This window comes from Pan troglodytes, chromosome 3, assembly GCF_028858775.2.
Source record: "Pan troglodytes isolate AG18354 chromosome 3, NHGRI_mPanTro3-v2.0_pri, whole genome shotgun sequence".
NCBI lineage: Eukaryota > Metazoa > Chordata > Mammalia > Primates > Hominidae > Pan > Pan troglodytes.
The window spans coordinates 41088614-41112698 of record NC_072401.2 but is presented as its reverse complement, the minus strand read 5'-3'; the positions used below and the strand labels follow the sequence as shown (position 1 = coordinate 41112698).

The window sequence follows — 24085 nt, the reverse complement described above, 5'->3', positions numbered from 1 at the left end:
CCCTTTTTCCTTTATTAGCTGGAATACTTCTGAAAGGAGAAATTTCCTCTCTTCTACTGCCTGGCTCCCCAGTAGTTCCTATTCTCTTGTGTTAAGTAGGTAAAAACTGCTCAACTATTTGAAAACTCTAATGTGTACAGATGTAAGAACTGCAGAGAGCAGCCACTATTCCCACCCTCAGCCCCAAGACTGAGAGAAAAATGAACAAGGAACTTGGAAACTCAGCAGAGCACCTCCCTGCCCCCAAACCTACACACAACACACACCAGGCTGAGATTCAGGTCTCTGAGAAGAGGGCACTGTTACCAAAGGAATATGCTGTGGTGAACACTGCCAGGATTCTACACAGCCACCATAGGGATAAACAAGCATTGGAAGAAGAAAAGTCCTTTCTTCTTCCTCTTCCAGTCTTACAAAGTCTCTCGGCACCCTCTAATGACAGAGGCAGCTGGCAATGGAGAAACGGAGAATCAGAGTACAGTTCCAGCATCACAAGGCAGGACAAATGTGGGTTTAGAGCTGAAAGGCAATAATAAGAACTGGCCCAGTTCCTGAACTTGCTTTCTCTTGATTCTTCTCCTACTTCTCTGTGGCTCCTTTGCTGGTTCCCTCTTATTCAGCTTCCTGACCTCTAGGTATTGGAGTGTCCAGGAATCGGCTTTTAGATTTCTTTACTACCTAAACTCACTTCTTTAGTGATCATGACATTCAATATTATGTAAATGCTAACAAATCCCAAATATGTATCTTTAACATAGACTTCTCCCCTGAACTCCAAAAGAGTGTACCCAAATACCTTGACATTTCCACTTAATGTCTAACAGGCATCTTAAACCTAACATAACTAAAACCTAACTGTACCACAGTCTTTCCCATCTCAGGAAGAGGCAACCTCGGCCGGGCACGGTGGCTCTTGCCTGTAATCCCAGCACTTTGGGAGGCCGAGGTGGGCGGATCACGAGGTCGGGAGTTTGAGACCAGCCTGACCAACATGGTGAAACCCCATCTCTACTAAAAATACAAAAATTAGCCAGGCGTCATGGCGTGCCTCTGTAATCCCAGCTACTCAGGAGGGTGAGGCAGGAGAATTGCTTGAACCTAGGAGGTGGAGGTTGCAGTGAGCCAAGATCGTGCTACTGCACTCTAGTCGTCTGGGCGACAGAGCAAGACTCCGTCTCAAAAAAATAAATAAATAAAAGGAAAGAGCAACCTCATCGAGATTATAAAATGAACTGGGAAGTAGTTCCTCCTTCCATTCTCTGAAAGAGTATTATTTCTTCCTTAAATTATTTGCAGAATTCTGTGACAACATCATATAGGAATAAAATTTTTAAAAACTTTTTGTCTTGTGGGTGGGAAGATTTTCTATTATGAATTCAACAGATATTAATAGCCATTAATCTTAAGATCTTAATAGCCAGATTCAAGAGTATCCAGATTTTCCAAAACTATTTCTCAGTTTTGGCAAGTTGTCTATCCAGGAATCCATAGCAGTTAAATGTTCAAGTTTATTGGCATAAAATTGCTCATAGTATCTTTTTATTGTGCTTTAAATGTATCTAGGATCTGCAGTGATATTATTGATAACTGAATTGTTTTATGTTCTTTTTCTTGATGAATCAATTATATTTTCTTTTAAAATTATATTTTCTTTTTACATTTTAAAATCACTTTTTTTATTTTTTTATTTTTATTTTTTAGTATTTATTGATCATTCTTGGGTGTTTCTCGGAGAGGGGGATGTGGCAGGGTCATAGGATAATAGTGGAGAGAAGGTCAGCAGATAAACACATGAACAAAGGTCTCTGGTTTTCCTAGGCAGAGGTCCCTGCGGCCTTCCGCAGTGTAAAATTATATTTTCTTTTTAAAAAGTCACTTTTGGTTTTGTTAAGAGATATTCTGTTTGTTTTCTGTAACATTAATTCCTGCCATCTTTATTATATTCTTCCATCAGATTTATTTGATGCTATTTTTCTTTTTTTTTTCACTCTTTAAAGTTTTATTTCACTAACTTCAGGCCAAATTCCCACAACTGTGTTCTGGTCAATTTACTATCCTTGCTTGGCTTCCCCAAATGGTAGTACCAAAAGATTTGTGGGGTAGGGAGAAGAGACCACTTTAAGAAGCACTGCATTTACTTATCTTCCACAAGGCAACAGAGTTGGGCATCTGATTGTTCAACAAAACAAAGCTTTAATAGCATCCAGGAGGGCAGACAGGCAGGCAAACCACGCTGTAGACACTCTTCTATTTGTCAAAATCAGACCAGAGAAAACCTACTCCACACAGATATAATAGGTATTGATATTCATCTTTCTTTTTCTGTTGCTGCAACATTTTTCTTCTTTTAATGATCATATCATGTAGTTTCTGAAGTCCTTCCTTTAGGCCATCTCCTATGATTGCACAGGTAGGCTGCAAATGCCAAGGAGTTGATGAGCTCAGGTCACCCATTGCTAACAATTTCTCAATTTCTGAAAGAGACAATGAGTTCCTCAAATCTTGTTTGTTAGCAACTATAAGTACAGGGACTCCTTGATTTTCTGATATCCTAGTTATTTTGTGAAGTTCAGTTTTGGCTTCTTCCATCCTTTCGACATCAACAGAGTCCACAACAAACACAATGCCATCTGTGCATCTGGTATATGACTTCCACAGTGGCCTTAATTTCTCCTGACCACCTACATCCCAGAAGTGAAAAGTGACTGTTTTAGAATTTCCCAAGGTTACCTTAATTTTCTCAGTGTTAAATCCTTTGGTAGGTACGGTATTTACAAATTCATTGAACTGCAGCCTGTATAAGACAGTTGTCTTTCCAGCACAGTCCAAACCCAGAATAACAATGTGGAAGGACTGAAATGAAGGCAGGTTGGACAGGATAGAAGTCTGGTCTGATAGCCCATTCCCCATTTCCAGGTGCAAATAAATGTCCCAAATTGAAATGCTTTTCTCTTCTTGCTTTAGAACTTCTCTTGGTAACTGATCCAGCTATAAGACTGACTAACCGTCCTTCCCTCTTCTTCACTCAGCGTCTCTCCCAGCCGCTGGGGAGGCGCCCTGATACCTATTCCCTGGCACCAGGGAGGCGTGGGCGATGGCGGAGGACTGGGCGCCTGGCAGGCGCCGTGCGCCAGCTTTGATGCTATTTTTCTAACTTCTTATCATGCATGTAAGCATCATCAATCTTTACTATTTCTTCTTCTCTAATGGTAGTATTTTAGCCTACAACATTCCCTCTTAGTTGCATTCTACATGTTAACATGTATTTTTACAATCGTTAAGTTCAAAATATTCTCTAATTCCCACTGTGATTTCTTTTATAAATTATAAATTATTTTGAAGTATGTCATTTTAATTCCAAAGTGTGGCTGGGCATGGTGGCTCACGCCTGTAATCCCAGCACTTTGGGAGGCCGAGGCGGGTGGATCACCTGAGGTCAGGAGTTCACAACCAGCCTGGCCAACATGGTGAAACCCTATCTCTACTAAAAATACAAAAAATTAGCTGGGCATGGTGGCACGTGCCTGTAATCCCAACTACTTGGGAGACTGAGGCAGAAGAATCACTTGAACCTGGGAGGCGGAGGTTGCAGTGAGCCAAGATCACGCCATTGCACTCCAGCCTGGGCAACAAGAGTGAAACTCCATCTCAAAAAAAAAATCCAAAATGTCATGGGATTTCCTACTTTTTTTTTTCTTTTTTTCCCTGATTTCTTGCTTGATTCCACTGTGGCTGAAAAACATATTAGGAGCTAGGTGTGGTGACTCATCCCTGTAATCCCTGGGCAACATAGTGAGACCTTGTCTCTACCAAAAAAAAAAAAAATAGCTGAGAGTGGTGGTATGTGCCTATAATAGCAGCTACTTGGGATGCTGAAGTGGGAGGACTGTTTGCACCCAGGAGATCAAGCTGCAGTGAGCCAGGATCACACCACTGCACTACAGCCTGGGTGACAGTGAGACCCAGTCTCTAAAACAACAACAACAACAACTTTATATGATTTCAATCCTTTGAAAGTCACTGAAACTTGCTTCCTGGCCCAGCATGTAGTAATTTTTGCTATTTATGTGTTCTGTGCAGTCACTAGGTACGGTGTTCTACATATGTTAGCTTGGTTAACTTGCTGATCATGTTGTTTCCATCTTCTATATCCTTACTTATCTTACTAATTTGTTTTCAATTTGAGAGAGGTCTGTTAAAATCTCCCACTAAGATAAATTGACAAATTGTCTAGCTTTTGGTTCTGACTGATTTTCTTAAGGTTTAAGTATACAACTCAGGGGTTCTTTTGAGTACATTCACCAAGCTGTGTAACCATCACTATTACCAATTCTGCAACACTTTCTTCACTCCCAAGAGAAACCCCATACTCATTAGTAGTCATTCTCCCAGCCCATCTCAGGAAAGGGCAACCAGCCCATCACATTTGCTAATCTATTCTATGTCTCCGTAGATTTGCCTATTTGGGATATTGTCCTCTTCCCCCAAAATGTAATCATAAATGAGGACTTTTTTGTTTGGCTTTCTTACTCAGCATCATGTTTTAAGAGTCATCCATCTTGCACCATTAGGATTTCATTCTTTTTTATGGCCAAATACTCTTCCATTGTATGGATATACCACATTTTTAATCCACTCATCATTTGATGGACATTTGGGCTATTTCCACTTTTTAGCTATTATGAATAACACTGCTCTGAACTTTCATGTACAAGCTTTTGTGTGAATATATGTTTTCAATTCTCTTGAGTATGGACCTAAAGGTGGAATTCTTAAGTTATATAGTAACTCTATGTTTAACTTATTGGGAAACTGCCAAACTGTTTTCCAAAGTAGCTGCACCATTTTATGTTCCCATCAGCAATTCTTCCACATTGTTGCTTACATGTTATTTTCCTGTTTTTTACTATAGCCATACTAGTGGGTTTGAAGTGGTATTTCATTATGGTTTTGATTTGCAGTTCCCTAATGATGAATGATTTTGAGCATCTTTTCACATGAGCTTACTGGTCATTTGTAGATCTTCACTGGAGAAATATTCAGATCTTCTGCCCTTTCTAAGTTGGGCTACTTGTGTTTTTATTGTTGAGTTGTTTATATATTCTGAATACAAGTCCCTTTTCAGATAGATGATTTGAAAATAATTTCTCCCATTCTATGAGTTATCTTTTTTTTTTTTTAAATGGATTCTCGCTCTGTTGCCTAGGCTAGAGTGCAGTGGCACAATCTTGGCTCACTGCAACCTCCACCTTCTGGGTCCAAGTGATTCTCCTGCCTCAGCCTCCTGAGTAGCTGGGATTACAAGTGTGCACCACCATCCCCGGCTAATTTTTGTAATTTTAGTAGAGACAGGGTTTCGTCGTGTTGGCCAGGCTGGTCTTGAACTCCTGACCTCAGGTGATCCACTCACCTCGGCCTCCCAAAGTGCTGAGATTACAGGCATGAGCCACCGTGCCTGGCCAGTCTTTTCAGTTTTTTGATAGTGACTTTGAAGCACAAAAGTTTTTAATTTTAATCGAGTCCAATTTATCGATTTTTTTCTTGTTGCTTGTGCTTTTGATGTTATATCTAAACAACCACTGCTAAATCCAAGCTCATGAAAACTTACCTGTGTTTTCTTATAAGAGTTTTAGCTCTAACACTTATATTTTTGATCCATTTTGAGTTAATTTTTGTATATGATTTGAGATATGCATCCAATTTTATTCTTTTCCAAGTGCCTATCCCGTTGTCCCAGCACCATTTGTTGAAAAGACTATTCATTTCCCACTGCATGGTCTTGGCAACCTTGTTGAAAGTCTGACCATAAATGTAAGGGTTTATTTCTGAACTTTCAATTTTGTTCCACTGATCTATACATTTACCCTTACGCTAGCATCACACTTCTTGATTACTGTAGCTGTGTAGTAAGCTTTTAAATCAGGAAATGTGAGTCCTATAAACTTTGTTCTTTTTCATGACTCATTTAGCTATTCTGGGTTCCTTAAATTTCCATGTGAATTTTAGGAACAGTGTGTCAATGTCTGCAAAAAGCTCAGCTAAGCTTTTTATAAGAACTGCAATGAATCTGTAGATCAATTTAATATTAAGTGTTCTGATCCTTAAACGTGGAATATTTTCCATTTGTTTATGTCTTCCTTGATTATTTTTTATTTTTTTAGAGACAGGGTCTCACTTTGTTGCCCAGGCTGGAGTGCAGTGGCATGACCCAGCTCACTGCAGCCTTGAACTCCTGGGCTAAAGTGATCCTTCTACCTCAGCCTCCCAAGTAGCTAGGACTACAGGCATGTGCCACCATGGCTGGTTAATTTTTAAATTTTTGGTAGAGATGGGATCTTGCTACGTTGCCAGATTGGTCTCGAACTCCTGGCCTCAAGTGAACCTCCCACCTTAGCCCCTCCCAAAGTGCTGAGATTACGGATGTGAGCCACTGCACCCGGCCCTAATTTCTCTTTTCTTTTTTTCTTTCTTTTTTTTTTTTTTTTGAGACAGGGTGGAGTGCAATGGTGCAATCTCAGCTCACTGTAACCTCTACTTCCCAAGTTCAAGAGATTCTCCAGCCTCAGCCTCCCTCGTAGCTGGGACTACAGGCATGAGCCACCACGCCTGGCTAATTTGTTTTTGTATTTTTTATAGAGACGGGGTTTTGCCATATTGCCCAGGCTGGTCTTGAACTCCTGAGCTCAAAGTGATCTACCCACCTCGGCCTCCCACATAAGCCACAGCATCCAGCTTCCTTATTTCTTTAAGTGATATTTTGTAGTTTTTCATTGTACAAGTCTTGAGCTTCTTGTATTAAATTTATTGCTAAGAACTTTATTATTTTTGATGTTATAAAAAGGATTGTTTTCTTTCATTTTTTAGATTATTCATTGTTGGTAGATAGAAATACAATAGATTTTTATATATTCGTTTTGTATCCTGCAACCTTACTATATACTAATTTGTTAGTTCTAATAGTTTATTCATTGATTCCTTTGGATTTTTTGTATACAGAGAAGGTTTGCTTGTTCTGGACAATTTTACTCTCTATATATTTTAGGACTATGTTATTAGGTACATATATCTTTAGTACTGTCATATTTTCCTGATGAATTAAACCTTTCATAATTATAAATACCTCTCTTCATTTTTAGCAGTGTTTCTTGACTTGAATCTATTTGTCTGCAGCTCTTTTTATTAGCATACGCACAGCATATCTTTTTCTGTTCTTTGAAGTTTTTTTGTATCCTTTTATTTAAGAGCATTTCTGGTAAACAGCATTTAGTTGATCTTTTAAAATCCAAGACTGACCGGGCACAGTGGCTTATGCCTGTAATCCCAACACTTTGGGAGGCCAAGACAGAAGGCTTGCTTGAGCCGAGGAGTTCACAACCAGTCTGGGCAACATAGTGAGATGTCATCTCTACAAAAAATAAAAAAATTAGCCAGGTGTGGTGGCACATGCCTGTAGTCCCAGCTACTTGGGAGGCTGAGCAGGAGTATCGATGGGGTCCAGGAGGTTGAATTTATATTGAGCTGAGATTGCCCCACTGCACTCCAGCCTGGGTGACAGAGCGAGACCCCGTCTCTATAAAACAAAAAGAAAAAAACAAACAAACAAATAGGAAATAAACCAAAATCCAATATTGACTTTCAAGTATTCAGCCCATGTATTTTAAATGTGTTTAATGTATAATATTTTAGGCCAGGCATGGTAGCTCACACCTGTAATCCCAGCAATTTGGGAGACCAAGGCAGGTGGATCACTTTGAGCTCAGGAGTTCGAGACCAGTCTGGCCAACATAGCATGTCTTTACTAAAAATACAAAAAAATTATCTGGGTGAGGTGGTGCATGCTACTCAGGAGATTGAGGCATGAGAATTGCTTGAACCCGGGAAGCAGAGGTTGCAGTGAGCTGAGATAGCTCCACTGCAGTCTAGCCTGGGCAACAGAGGGAGACTGTGTCATATATATATATATATATATATATATATATATATATATATATATGCCGAGGCGGGTGGATCACGAGGTCAGGAGATCAAGACCATCCTGGCTAACACAGTGAAACCCCGTCTCTACTAAAAAAATACAAAAAATTAGCCAGGTGTGGTGGCAGGCACGAGTCCCAGCTACTTGGGAGGCTGAGGCAGAAGAATGGTGTGAACCTGGGAGGCAGAGCTTGCAGTGAGCCGAGATCACGCCACTGCACTCCAGCCTGGGCGACAGAGCGAGACACTGTCTCAAAAAAAAAAAAAAAAATATATATATATATATATATATATATATGTGTGTGTGTGTGTATTTCAATGTTTACATAATATTTTAATGTCATATGTATATAATGTATGTAAGCTTAAATATATGTTATTTGGTTTAATCTACCATCCTACTTGCTATTTGTCTTGCTTTTTTTATGTCCCCTTTCTCTCCTTTTTTTTTTTTCTTTTTTTGAGACAGGGTCTTGCTCTGTCACTCAGGTTAGAGCGCAGTGGCATAATCATGGCTCACTGCAGCTTTGATCTCCTGGGCTCAAGCAATCCTCTAACCTCAGCCTCCTGAGTAGCTGGGACCACAGGTGTGTGCTACCACCTGGGTAATTTTTTGTATTTTTGATAGAAATAGGGTTTCACCATGTTGCCCAGGCTGGTCTCAAACTCCTGGGCTCAAGCAATCCACCTGCCTCAGCCTCACAAAGTGCTGGAATGGAATTACAGGAATGAGCCATTGTGCCTGGTCTTCTCTCCTTTATTGATTGATTGATTGATTGATTTATGAGACGGAGTCTCACTCTGTTGCCTAGGCTGGAGGGCAGTGGCGCAATCTCAGCTCGCTGCAACCTCTGCGTCTGGGGTTCAAGTGATTCTCATGCCTCAGCCTACCAAGCAGCTGGGACTACAAGCCTGTACCACTCATCCGGCTAAGTTTTGTATTTTTAGTAGAGATGGGGTTTCACCATGCTGGTCGGGCTGGTCTCGAACTCCTGGCCGCAGGTGATCCTCCTGCCTTGCCTCCTAAAGTGCTAGGATTACAGGCATGAGCTACCACACCTGTCCTCTCCTTTTTTATCTTTTTTTAGACTCATATTCCAATTCTATATTTCATTCCTCTCCCCCTTAACTATTCATTATACATTATTTTATTATGTGTTACTCATTGTCCCAGAAATTATAGCAAACATCATTGACTTAATATACTACTTTACCACTTCCTAGAAAAGCAAAAACCATAGGACACATTAATTCTATTTTTCTTTCCTCTAAAATTATATGTCATGGTTGTAATTTATTTTAATTGCATATAACATTAAATATCTTTAGTCCCGCAGACATTAATTTGCAACCCCATTAAACATTAGATTATAATCATTTAGATTTACCTATGTACTTAACTTTTGTATTTTTCTTCATTTCTTTCAGCATCTCCACTTTTTTAGAGACAGAGTGTTTTTTTCGAAACAGTCTGGCTCTATGGCCCAGGCTGGAGTGCAGTGGCGCAATCTCGGCTCACTGCAAGCTCCGCCTCCCAGGTTCATGCCATTCTCCTGCCTCAGCCTCGTGAGTAGCTGGGACTACAGACGCCTGCCACCATACCCGGCTAATTTTTTGTATTTTTTAGTAAAGACGCTGTTTCACCGTGTTAGCCAGGATGGTCTCGATCTCCTGACCTTGTGATCCGCCAGCCTCGGCCTCCCAAAGTGCTGGGATTACAAGCGTGAGCCACCGCGCCTGGCAGAGACAGGGTCTTGCTCTGTTACCCAGGTTGGAATGCAGTGGCACAATCATAGCTTACTGTAACCTTAAACTCCTGGGCTCAAGTGGTCCTCCCACTTCAGCATCCTGAGTAGCTAGGACTACAGCTGCACATCACTACATCCAGCTATTTTTTTTTTATTTTTAGTAGAGACAGTGTCTCACTGTGTTACCCAGGCTGATCTCAAACTCCTGGCCTCTTCCTAACTTGGCCTCCCAAAGCACTGGGATTACCAGCATGAGCCACTGTGCCCAGCCTCCAATTTCTTCTACCCAAACCATGTATCTTTAGTATTCCCTTTACTGTGTCTACTAGTGACAAACTCTCAGATTTTGTTTGTCTGAGAATATCTTTATTTTATTTTATTTCAAAGAGTATTTTTGGTGGATATAAAAATCTAGCCTGGCAGTTTCTTTCAGCATTATGAAGACATTGTTTAATGGTTCTGGTTTTAATTGTTTCAATTGAAAAGTTAGTTTTTAATTTTATTGCTATTCCATTGATGGTATATGTATTTTCTCCCTGGCTACTCACCAATGCCTTTCTCTTTGGTTTTCAGCAGGTATGCTATGGTATGCCTAATATGTTACCTTAGTCTGTTTGGGCTGCTACAACAAATGCCATAGAATGAGTAGCTTATAAACAAAAGAATTTTATTTCTCACAAGTCTGGAGACTAGGAAGTTGAAGATCAAGGCACCAGCAGATTCAGTGTCTGGTGTGGGCCTGCTTTCTTACAGATAGTGCCTTCCTGCTGTATCCTCAGATGGTGAAAGGGGGCTACCTAGGTCCCTGGGGTCCCCTTCATAACGGCACTAATCCCATTCATGAGGGCTCTGCCCTCACAATTTCCCAAAGGCCCCACCTCCTGATACCATCACTTCGGGGGTTAGGATTTTAACATACAAATTTTGTGGGGATACAAATATTCAGGCCATAGGATATGTTTTCCATGTATTCTGATTAGACTTTTACAGGGCTTCTTGAATCTGTGGCTTAATGTCTTTCATCCACTTTCAAGAATTCTCAGCCTGAAATTCAAATATTGTTTCTTTCCAATTCCTTTTCTCCTCTCCATCTGCAATTCCACACACACATGAGATAACTGAATCACTGAGTCTCATGTGTGTCTTATGACCTCTTTCATATCCTTTGTCTCCCCATGCTTAAGTCTGGATATTTTCTTCAGGCCTATCAGTTCACTCATTGTATCTTCATTTCTGTGTAATTTACTGTAAAATCCATATCTCATTTATTTCCTAATTTCACACATTGTATTTTTCAGTTCTAGAACTTTCTTTTAGCTTTTTTGATTATAGTTTCCAGGTCTTTGCTAAAATTCTAAAATTTGACATTTAGTCCCTCCAGCTTATTAATCATAGTTATTTTAAAGTGTACATTTTTAGTCAGGTGCAGTGGCACCTGCCTGTAATTTCAGCTACTTGAGAGGCTGAGGCAGGAGGATTGCTTGATCCCAGGAGTATGAGATCAGCCTAGGCAACATAACAAGACCCTGTCTCAAAAAAGTAAAACTAAAGTCCACGTCTGATAAATCCAGTATCTCCAGATACACTGTGGGTCTGCTTCTACTGCAGTGCTTTCTGTTTTAGTCATATCTTTTCTTGTTCTGTCAGTGTTTTATAAAATTGAGTGGTAGATATTGCATTAGAAAAAATTTAGAAGATACAGGCCGGGTGCGGTGGCTCACGCCTGTAATCCTAGCACTTTGGGAGGCCAAGATGGGTGGATCACCTGAGGTCAGGAGTTCGAGACCAGCCTGGCCAACATGGTGAAATGCCACCTCTACTAAAAATACAAAAATTAGCGGGGCATGTTGGCGAGTACCTGTAATCCCAGCTACTCAGGAGGTTGAGGCAGGAGAATCGCTTGAACCCGGGGGGCAGAGGTTGCAGTGAGCCAAGATGGTACCAACTGCACTCCCGCCTGGGCAACAAGAGGGAGACTCCATCTCAGAAAAATAAAAAAAAATTTAAAAAAATGAAAAAATTTAGAAGATAATTAGAAATGTAGGATGATGTTGTTTTCCTCCAGAGGGAATTTACTTTTGCTTCTGGCAGGCAGCTAAGACTGGGCACTAGCAATCCCAGATCACCTTAATCTAATTGGGAATTAAGATGACTGGAATGGGGGTTCTAATTCTTTGGAGGACTGATCACTATCCAAGATGTACTTCGGGACTCCAAGTGAAATCCTGAGTATTTACCAGGCTACCTCTCCTGGTCAAATCCTGAATTCCACTTTTTGTCTCCCTATCCCTGTGAATCTGTTAAAAGTTTTGCTTAGTTTTTCAGCCTCGCTGAACCTATAATAAAATGTAATCTTTAGTTAGAATGATCCAATGGAAACATTTTTAAAAAACAAGAAGCCTAAAAGACAGCTCCTAGGCCAGGCCTGGTAGCTCACGCCTCTGTAATCTCAGGACTTTGGGACGCCCAGGCAGGTGGATCACTTGAGCCCAGGAGTTTGAGATTAGCTTGAGCAACACTGCAAAACCTTGGCTCTACAAAAATTAGAAAAATTAGCCACGCATAGTGGCATGAGCCTGTAGTCACAGCTACTTGGGAGGCTGAGGTTGGAGGACCTCTTGAGCCCAGGAGGTAGAGGCTGTGGTGAACTGTGATCATATCAGTACACTCCAGCCTGGGCAACAAAGTGAGACTTTATCTCAAAAAAAAAAAAAAAAAAAAAAGACTTAGCTTCTAGTCCTAGATATTATCTTTGTCACTTAAGCACTTATTTAAGTATTTATTAAATGATAATCATTCTTATTTATTAAATGATACATTTCTACTTTAATTGAGCCTCAAATTATGTGAGCTAAATGTCAAACAGTATTACAAAGTACCAAGAAATTAATTTAACCCACAGTTGTTTAACCAAATTAAGCAACAAGGACAGCCTGATAAGACATAGATTAGTAAGGATTTTAAGATATTAGTTCACATATAGAGCTTTTACATTACAAAAAAACTAATAAATTAAAACTTTTTAACGTTTCTAAAATCTTGTAGAACAATAATCACCAAATGAAGAAATATTTTTACATACTTTTACATCCTATTTTTGTGAAAAGGGTCTTCAAGTCAGGATCCTTGGCTTGTGATTGTACTCCACACACAAATACTTTTGAGGTATTATTATTTGTTAAAATTGACATGTGGGCAACTGTGTACCATGAACCTGTATTGACCATTAAGATATCATCATCCATATTTAATAAAGCCTTTACAGAATGGACAGCAAGACTTCGAGATTTGTCCTGTAAGATAATGGTATGATTAGAATTTCAAAGGGTATGGCTAGAAATATAAGCTGACTTCTATTTGCTTTACGTAAAAGAAAGTACCTCATAGTAATATTAGATACCTAACCCATTTTAGTTTTAACATCTTAATATATGTCTAAGTAAAGAGTTAACAAAGACAACTGATGTTTAAAACAAAGAGCTTAACTTTGTTTAGCCTAAATTATGACTGTTACTGTCTAAGTTTTGTATAAAGCAATGCCAGAATCTCTAAAATATGGTCAACAGATTAATGATGTCCTATCTTAACTCTCATTCTTACCCCTTCACAAAAACCCACTCATCTACTACTTCCATTTTCTCTTCCCCATTACCTTGTCACCTAAATTGCCACTAGCTCACAGAGATTAAAATTAATATATTTGAGAAGCTCATCAAAGGGGGCTTGACAGGTTGGGCTTCTGCAGTTGATCTCAGTGCTTGATATGGTAAGAGATTCTGCCCAAGAATATGAATGTGGAAAAGGGATAAACCTTAGAAGATCAAGGTATATCTGAGGCAATAATTGGAATCTAAGGATGTAAAAATGAATTTAAACTACTTTTTTATACCTTTTATTTTCGTTCTGTTGAAACTACATTATACCTCACATTCTCTTCCTATATTGATAGCCTTTATATACCTCTTACAAATCAAAGCTATAAGACTATATTAAAGAAATTATGAAAAACTATTACAATTGTTTTTTCATATGCAAGATGGCACTAGCATCTTCCCCAGAAAGGGAAGGAAGAAAAGGTCTCATTGTACTTTCTCTTGAATTCTCCTTTAGGGGAGAAAAGTAGAACCTTACAGCTGCCAGCAATGCAAATCTTCCCATTCATGGAATCTGGGAGAAGAATATGTTCTTTATAAATTCACATGAGACAAAGATGCCAACCAGATGCACTGATTGTAGAGGTATTAATTTTATTCAAGGTGACAATTAGGCCTTATAAACCTCCCTGATAATCTATAAAAATATAAACAGTGTTAGGTTTTATTTTTAAGTGGAGAAGTTCTTTGGCTAGGTTGGATTGTTGAGAATCACAATGAAAGTAAATATTAGTTTACCTGAAATATAAGTTTGTAATCTTTGAAAAGATCTATATTTATAAGATCATTTTTAAGATGAGATGGAAAAATTAAGACATCATAGCAATGTTGATCCACAGCAAAGACTTTATCATCAATATGCAATACAGATTTGACTTTATTATAGCCTCTTCTCTTCAAATTATTATAAACTTCTTCAGGGCTGTAAATATACAACATTAGCTTGTAATTACAAATATAATACATTAAAAATGTCCTTAACACTAACACCTTTTTCCTGTAACAAAGAAAAATATCACTTCATACATTACATCTAATGGAACTAACAATTTTAACCAACAATAAACTAAAAGATAATTATAGGCAGAGAAGTTAACATATTTATGTAATTACCTTTGGTAATTTGGTCATAAGCTCTGGAACTTAACTCTGATTCCCTAATCACTCCCCTAGATGTGCCACCCCCACCTCTTAAAAAGGTAATGCTTCTCATTACATTATTTTAAAAGGATGGAGACTTGAAATATAAAGAATTTGATTTAAACACTTACCTGATTTTACAAGTATTTATCCAAGCATAAAGTGGTAAAGTGGAGGCCCTTAGTTCCTGTTTCCTAACTGTTTCTGGAAGGATGTGGTAAATTGAAAGGGCATCATGCTTGATTCGACATCTTGCCAATGCTGCAGCCAATTTTATCTTAAAACTAGAGACAGAAAATCCATCCTTAATCTATTGCATTTGAGACAAGACTATCAATTTTCCACTGGAAACTCTAAAAAATTACATTTAGAATTTTAACAAATAACAATTCTATTTCAAATTTTTGAAGTCTAAAATAAAAATGTGTCGTATTTGTAAATAGAAATCCAAGCCCGGGCGCAGCGGCTCATGCCTGTAATCCCAACACTTTGGGAGGCCGAGGCAAGTGGATCACCTGAGGTCAGGTGTTCGAGACCAGCCTGACCAACCTGGGGAAACCCCATCTCTACTAAAAATACAAAATTAGCCGGGCGTGGTGGCGGGCGCCTGTAATCCCAGCTACTCGGGAGGTTGAGGCAGGAGAATCACTTGAACCCAGGAGGCGGAGGTTGCAGTGAACCGAGATTCCACTCCACTCCAGCCTGGGCAACAAGAGCAAAACTCTGTCTCAAAAAAAAAAAAAAAAAGAAAGAAAAAGAAAAGAAAATAGAAATCCAATAATCCTGATTTCTTTCTTTCTGTTTTTGCTGCCCCTGTATAGTTGTGCAGCAATTTCTTAACTATTATATTAATTACTGGTTGAAAGACAAACTTTTTTTTTTTTGAGATAGAGTCTCCGTCTGTCACCCAGGCTGGAGTGCAGTGGCATGATCTTGGCTTACTGCAACCTCTGCCCTGTGGGTTCAAGCAATTCTCCTACCTCAGCCTCCCGAGTTGCTGGGACTACAGGTGTGCACCACCACACCCAGCTAATTTTTGTATTTTTAGTACAGATGGGGTTTCGCCATGTTGGCCAAGCTGTTCTCAAACTCCTGACCTCAAGTGATCTGCCCGCCTCAGCCTCCCGAAGTGCTGGGATTACAGGTGTAAGCCACCGCACCCAGCCGAAAGACAAACTTTATTTATTGAGAAGGGTCTAGGATTTAGAGTCAGACAAACTTGAAGTTAAATCCAGGTTTTATCACTTACTAGCTGTGTAACCTCAGGAATGTTACTTAATCTCCTTTTTCAGCCTAGTTGTCTCATCTGTTAAAGGTGGTCAACTTACCTTGTTATTAATGTAGTGATTATCAATCATGTGTGCAAAATTCTTAGCACAGTGCCTGGCACATAGCAGGCACTCATTATAGGCTAGTTATCAGTATCACAGATGGCAACAGTATAGTCTTGATAAGATTAAAGAACTTTCATGAGTCTGTATTAAGTCCTTCCCAGTTCTGAATGTCCCATGCTTCAAAATTCCAAATCACAAAAGAAAAACAAGAACTGGTTAGCATCACCATGATGGCTCAATGATTTTTCTTGATCTCATAGCCCAAATTTTTAATGAATGAGAACACAGGACTTATTCCTGACCCATATTCATAGCATTTTCACAGTAGAAATCTAACTGAAATCAACCTCAAGTATAACCTTGAGTGAGAAATAAGAAGAGATGTCACAAAACAGTCAAATACGATCTGAGTTGTGGTTGGTGGGTGGTACAGAAGGGGAGCACACTTTCAGGGAATTACTGTCAGGCCCACCTAAATTGTTTCAAAGAATGCTGGGAGCCAGGACAAGAGGGGTAGTAAATGAGCATCTCTGTTATTTTTTTAGCACCAACTGTTAAATCCCTACTTCTTTTCTTCATGCCTGCAGTGTCCTTATTCTACATTTCTTATCTACTCAATAGAATGAGAACATCTCGCCCAAAAAAATTGTTTATGTGGGAATATTATGTGTATGTATATGAGAGAGAGAAGATAGGGGAACTTGGGAAGGAAAGGGAAGGGTGATCAAACATTAAGCCTTTTGGGACTACAATAAAATTAGATTTGTCTAATTCTGTGTCTAAATGTCACAGAACTACAGCAGTGGATACTAAAAAAATGACATAGTACATTAATGCACCTCAAAAAATAAATTAATGTAAAAGGGGTGAGTTACTGTTCTATATTATACATTGTGAGATATTCTGAGTATAGACTATTTTTTATTAACGATACTTGCAAATACTTAGTTCAAATTTATCATGATAAATGATATTACTGAATTATTCAATCATTAAAGACTAAAAATATGAAGCTGGGAAATATACATGTGCTGTGTATACGGGAGGAGTGTAAGGAGAAATAAATCTCCAATTTTCCAGATAGTAAACATTTTGGACCATGATTTTTAACAAAATTTAATCCCACAAAAAATAAAGTGTACATGCAGTTATACAGATTTTTATGTAAATATACTATATTAGACTTAGGGCAAAGATCAAATCCATATGTTCTTAAAATAACCAGACCTATACTTCTGTAGATGAAGTATGCTATCTTGTGGTTACTAAAAAAAGCTTCTTCCATAGCTTTAAATAAGGAGGACTGCAATGATGAAAATGGTAGCAAAGTAGCCTTTCCCAATATTCTTGATCCAGAAGTCCTTTTTCTGCTACAGTTTGTATGTTATCACAGAGAGCTGCCTGATTATCTTTTTTACCATCATCCCAGTTACACACACAGTCAGAGCTTCCTTTATATTAAATATTAATAATATAATTATATAATTATATATTTATAATTATATAATTATAAATATATATTTATATAAGCTTAAATTTTAGATGAAATCCACCAGCCACAGGACAGAATCTAAACTCCTTATGAGGATATTCTAGGATCTTAATAGTTCAACCTGAACCAACTCTTCCTGTCTCAATTCCCATCACTCTCATCCATAAATCTATCGTCAGTCATGCTGAACTATTTGCCACTCCTATGGTATGCCATGTCACATCTCCTCTTTCTCTCTCTTCCATATTCTCTCTCTCTCAATTATCTGAATTCAGGTAATTTGATTGCAGAGTTCAAGCCCAACTGGCGTGCATGAGAGAGAAGAGAAAGAAAGAAAGACAGAGATTTTTTGGAGGTAGGAAGAGAGAGTCAAGCCAGTTTTTCCAGTGTTTGGTACTATAAAATGTAGCTCCCATGTTAGGGAGTTGTTGGCAGCCAAGCTTCTTATCCTGGAAATATAGAATGATAAGAGAATGGAGGCACAGAGAAGCAGAGACTAGAGTCCTGATGATTTTGGAGTCACAGGCTCTATTTAGCAGAAGCATCGCTACATCACCGCCCTTCCTGTAGCCTCATGTTCAATTCTTCCATAAATGATCTTAAAGTCCCTCTTTTGCAGAATCTGTCAGTTGCAAACAATCATCTTAACTAATATGCCATTTTTCCTCAGTTTATTATTTTTTATTTTTTGAGACAGAGTCTTGCTCTGTCACCAGGCTGGAGTGCAGTGGTGCAATCTCGGCTTACTGCAACCTCCGCCTCCTGGGTTCAAGAGATTCTCCTGCCTCAGCCTCCCAAGTAGCTGGGACTACAGGTGCACACCACCACACCTGGCTAATTTTTGTATTTTTAGTAGAGATGGGGTTTCACTATGTTGGCCAAGATGGTCTCCATCTCTTGACCTCATGATCCGCCCACCTTGGCCTCCCAAAGTGCTGGGATTACAGGTGTGAGCCACCGTGCCCAGCCACCTCAGTTTATTTTTTAATGAAATTGATATTACTCTTTTTTGGCTTTTTACTACTTCTTTTGGCTTTTTGTAATATACATTTACATTTTTAAAATTTTCAGAAATATTTATGTAGTTTTTGACTCAAGTTTTTGAATTGCATTACTAATGTCTAACATATCAGAACTGTGGTTCTCTTTAAATATAAATTGAATAAAGCCATCTGCTGCATAATGACATTTAGGTCAATGATGAACTCTGTTTATGATGGTGGTCCCATAAAAGTTTACTACGGTAGTACCTTTGCTATATTTAAATAGGTTTAGATACACAAATACTTGCCATAGTGTTATAATTGCCTACAGTATTCAGTACATAACATGCTGTGCAGGTTTGTAGCCTAGGAGCACTAGGTTATACCATATAGGATAGGTGTGCAGTAGGTTATACCATCTAGATTTGTGTAAGTATGTTCTACAATGTTCCCATCAGAAGAAATCACCTAACGGCACATTTCTCAGAATGTATCCCCATCATTAAGTGACACTTGATTGCAATTTCTTTTTTTTGAGATGGAGTTTCCCTCTTGTTATCTAGGCTGCAGTGCAGTGGCGTGATCTTGGCTCACTGCAACCTCCGCCTCCCGAGTTCAAGTGATTCTCCTGCCTCATCCTCCCAAGTAGGTGGGATTACAGGCATGCACCACCACGCCTGACTAATTTTGTATTTTTAGTAGAGATGGGGCTTCTCCATGTTGGTCCAGGCTGGTCTCGAACTCCCGACCTCAGGTGATCCACCCGCCTCGGCCTCCCAAAGTGCTGGGATTACAGGCGTGAGCCACCACGCCTGACCTTGATTGCATTTTCTTAATGCCAAAAGATAATCTTCAATGAACTGCTTGAATTTCCCAGAAAAATGTAAAATCAGTCATCTGCTTCAGACTCTTTACTAGGTAAGTGAAACAGGTGAAGAGTTTCTGAAGAAGGAGTGGAGAGAATGTGAGAGATAAAACCCATGAACAAGTATTTAAAAGGCATTTTGGCAATTAGAAATTCTGGAGCATTATGGGGAATGAGAGAAACTGGGGAAGATAAGAAAAAGAATATATCTGAGCAAATGTGCCTTATCCCAAAAATGCATGGCTGGTTTAACATTCATAAACCAGTCAATGTAAATCACCTGGCCACTTAATACAATAAAGAAGAAAAACAATCACTTCAGTCTTCTAAAACTGTTCTCTGTTTTCTTAACTCAGCAAGACTGCTATTTTCTACTTTCTGCATTGCAGTTTGAGAATTCTTCCAGGCATAAAGCCAGGACTATTCTAGGGCTCACCTCATTTGTTTTGTTCTTTCAGGGATCAGGTTTCTGTGCTGCTTCTTGTCTAATGTCCAAAACCTTTACGTCCTATGATATATTTTGGCCAGTTTTCTAGTTGTTTACAGTAGAAGGGGAAGTCTGATCCAAGATATTCTATCATGACCATACAATTACATTTTGAAAATATCACTCTACCTGCCATGTGGAATTGATTGCAGGAAAGTGAGAGTTATAGGCCAGGGAAATGTATCTAAGGAAGCTATCATTGTAGTCCAAGTGATAGATTATGGTGGCATAGATTTGGATGGTAGTAGTAGAAATGGAAAGAAGCACACAGGCTCAGTGTATGTTTTTGAATTGGAGTTACAGGACTTGATGCATTAGACACAGATTGAGTGCAGGGGAGGGGAGGAAAGAAGAATCAAGGATGATGTCTAGGTAGATGGTGATGCCTTAGCTGTGAAGTGGAAGATATCAGAATAAATGGTTTTGGGGTGGTTTGGAAGAAGAACTGACTAAGTTTTTTCCCTCCTTTCTCTACTTTTTCACTGCTTATTTTCCAATTGCTGCCTCACAACAGTCCAACAAATAATTTAATAGAAATAGATTATTGGGCTGGTGGAAAGGCATGGGGAGTGAGAAACAAGGGGTTGTGGTCTCTCTTTTTTTAACCTGGTCACACAGTATTAAAAAGACAGTTACATTTTATACAAAGAATGGGTTCTTAAAGACCTTTCATATGTAAAAAAAAAAATGATAATAGGTATCATTTTGGATTACATGTCTAAACCCATGAATAAGTGAAGAAAAAGATACATGTTGGTGCATAGGGGTATAAGAGTGAAAAAACACAAGGATTCCCAGGAGGAACAACAACAAAGGTCAAACCACTTTTACAAGGAGGAAATCATTCTCATTCAGCTTCTTGCTAATTACTTCTTCTTCTATAACCTCTTAGAGTTAGTCTTTATCTGGCCGAGCACGGCAGCTCACACTTGTAATCCCAGCACTCTAGGAGGCCGAGGCGGGAGGATCACCTGCGGTCAGGAGTTTGAGACCAGCCTGGCCAACATGCTGAAACCCCATCTCTACAAAAACACAGGCATAATGGCGCACGCCTGTAATCCCAGCTACTTGGGAGGCTGAGGCAGGAGAACTGCCTGAGCTCAGGAGGTGGAGGTTGCAGTGAGCCGAGATTGTGCCATTGCACTCCAGCATGGGCGACAGAGCAAGAGTCCGTCTCAAAAAAAAAAAAAAAGAAAAAAAAAAAGAATTAGTCTTTATCCTCTAAGTAGATATATGCTAAGGTATACTTTGAGCTTACAGTGACTGAACTTCCCTGGGAACTACAGTCTTAAGCCCTAGAAGGCAGATAGAGTTGGCTTCCTGCTGTCTTTCTGTGGTTTAGAATACCACTTCATTGGCTACAGGGAATTGGCTCGAGAGACTGCACCTGACCTGTACTGAGGCAATCGAATTTCCTCTCACAGGAATTTAGAAATGGGAGGTAAGATAATAAGTTAGTCTCAGTGAAGAAACTAGCATACAACTGTAACATAAGCTTGGGTACTGGGGTACAACAGTAGGGCCTTCTCCATGCAGACTAGAAAAGCAGAGTAGGCAGATGTGCAGAGGAAAAAAATGAAGCAGATACTACGAGAGAAGCAGAGATAAAAAGATAAAGAGATAAAGCAAATTAAAGTCCTAACATCTTTCCAGTTCCTGATTTCATTCTCTTCCTGAGTCCTTGAGTTGTATGAGATATCCCAGTATCTTTCTTTTCCATTTTTGCTCAAGCTAAGTGAAGATGGCTTCAATTACTTGAAAGCTAAGAAGACTCTTGAGTAACAGCTCTGCACCAAGCGGACCTAATAGACATCTACAGAACTCTCCACCCCAAGTCAACAGAATATACACTTTTTTCAGCACCACACCACACCTATTACAAAATTGACCACATAGTTGGAAGTAAAGCTCTCCTCAGCAAATGTAAAAGAACAGAAATTATAACAAACTGTCTCTCAGTCCACAGTGCAATCAAACTAGAATTCAGGATTAAGAAACTCACTCAAAACCGCTCAACTACATGGAAACTGAACAACCTACTCCTGAATGACTACTGGGTACATAACGAAATGAAGGCAGAAATAAAGATGTTCTTTGAAACCAATGAGAACAAAGACACAACATACCAGAATCTCTGGGACACATTCAAAGCAGTGTGTAGAGGGAAATTTATAGCACTAAATGCCCACAAGAGAAAGAAGGAAAGATCCAAAATTGACACCCTAACATCACAATTAAAAGAACTAGAAAAGCAAGAGCAAACACATTCAAAAGCTAGCAGAAGGCAAGAAATAACTAAAATCAGAGCAGAACTGAAGGAAATAGAGACACAAAAAACCCTTCAAAAAATTAATGAATCCAGGAGCTGGTTTTTTGAAAGGATCAACAAAATTGATAGACTGCTAGCAAGACTAATAAAGAAAAAAGAGAGAAGAATCAAATAGACGCAATAAAAAATGATAAAGGGGATATCACCACCGATCCCACAGAAATACAAACTACCATCAGAGAATACTACAAACACCTCTACGCAAATAAACTAGAAAATCTAGAAGAAATGGATAAATTCCTCGACACATACACTCTCCCAAGACTAAACCAGGAAGAAGTTGAATCTCTGAATAGACCAATAACAGGCTCTGAAATTGTGGCAATAATCAATAGCTTACCAACCAAAAAAACTCCAGGACCAGATGGATTCACAGCCGAATTCTACCAGAGGTACAAGGAGGAACTGGTACCATTCCTTCTGAAACTATTCCAAACAATAGAAAAAGAGGGAATCCTCCCTAACTCATTTTATGAGGCCAGCATCATCCTCATACCAAAGCCTGGCAGAGACACAGCCAAAAAAGAGAATTTTAGACCAATATCCTTGATGAACATTGATGCGAAAATCCTCAATAAAATACTGGCAAACCGAATCCAGCAGCACATCAAAAAGCTTATCCACCATGATCAAGTGGGCTTCATCCCTGGGATGCAAGGCTGGTTCAATATACGCAAATCAATAAATGTAATCCAGCATATAAACAGAACCAAAGACAAAAACCACATGATTATCTCAATAGATGCAGAAAAGGCCTTTCACAAAATTCAACAACCCTTCATGCTAAAAACTCTCAATAAATTAGGTATCGATGGGACGTATCTCAAAATAATAAGAGCTATCTATGACAAACCCACAGCCAATATCATACTGAATGGGCAAAAACTGGAAGCATTCCCTTGGAAAACTGGCACAAGACAGGGATGCCCTCTCTCACCACTCCTATTCAACATAGTATTGGAAGTTCTGGCCAGGGCAATTAGGCAGGAGAAGGAAATAAAGGGTATTCAATTAGGAAAAGAGGAAGTCAAATTGTCCCTGTTTGCAGATGACATGATTGTATATGTAGGAAACCCCATTGTCTCAGCCCAAAATCTCCTTAAGCTGATAAGCAACTTCAGCAAAGTCTCAGGATACAAAATCAATGTACAAAAATCACAAGCATTCTTATACAACGATAACAGACAAACAGAGAGCCAAATCACGAGTGAACTCCCATTCACAATTGCTTCAAAGAGAATAAAATACCTAGGAATCCAACTTACAAGGGACGTGAAGGACCTCTTCAAGGAGAACTACAAACCACTGCTCAATGAAATAAAAGAGGATACAAACAAATGGAAGAACATTCCATGCTCATGGGTAGAAAGAATCAATATCGTGAAAATGGCCATACTACCCAAGGTAATTTATAGATTCAATGCCATCCCCATCAAGCTACCAATGACTTTCTTCACAGAATTGGAAAAAACTACTTTAAAGTTCATATGGAACCAAAAAAGAGCCCACATCGCCAAGTCAATCCTAAGCCAAAAGAACAAAGCTGGAGGCATCACGCTACCTGACTTCAAACTATACTACAAGGCTACAGTAACCAAAACAGCATGGTACTGGTATCAAAACAGAGATATAGATCAATGGAACAGAACAGAGCCCTCAGAAATAACGCCACATATCTACAACTATCTGATCTTTGACAAACCTGAGAAAAACAAGCAATGGGGAAAGGATTCCCTATTTAATAAATGGTGCTGGGAAAACTGGCTAGCCATATGTAGAAAGCTGAAACTGGATCCCTTCCTTACACCTTATACAAAAATCAATTCAAGATGGATTAAAGACTTAAACATTAGACCTAAAACCATAAAAACCTTAGAAGAAAACCTAGGCATTACCATTCAGGACATAGGCATGGGCAAGGACTTCGTGTCTAAAACACCAAAAGCAATGGCAGCAAAAGCCAAAATTGACAAATGGGATCTAATTAAACTAAAGAGCTTCTGCACAGCAAAAGAAAATACCATCAGAGTGAACAGGCAACCTACAAAATGGGAGAAAATTTTCACAACCTACTCATCTG

The 24085-nt window shown here is 39.1% G+C and overlaps 2 protein-coding genes across 10 annotated transcripts in view; both read right to left on the bottom strand.

The window, feature by feature from the left end:
• The window catches only part of NSUN7 (NOP2/Sun RNA methyltransferase family member 7), a 61506-nt gene that overhangs the window by 22105 nt on the left and 15316 nt on the right, over window positions 1-24085 (bottom strand). For all 9 annotated transcript variants that reach the window (XM_063808783.1, XM_001147079.6, XM_063808784.1 and 6 more), the window contains exons 5-7: window positions 14647-14799; window positions 14114-14297; window positions 12805-13015 (exon numbers count right to left, since the gene is read on the bottom strand). In XM_063808783.1, coding sequence (XP_063664853.1) covers window positions 12805-13015; window positions 14114-14297; window positions 14647-14799 — 548 coding nt within the window. The remainder of the gene's footprint in view (window positions 1-12804; window positions 13016-14113; window positions 14298-14646; window positions 14800-24085) is intronic.
• LOC101058660 (ADP-ribosylation factor-like protein 4A) lies at window positions 2174-3022 on the bottom strand. The gene has a single exon (XM_003950317.6). It carries the CDS (start codon window positions 2908-2910, stop codon window positions 2248-2250), a length of 663 nt encoding a protein of 220 aa, XP_003950366.1. The 5' UTR covers window positions 2911-3022; the 3' UTR covers window positions 2174-2247.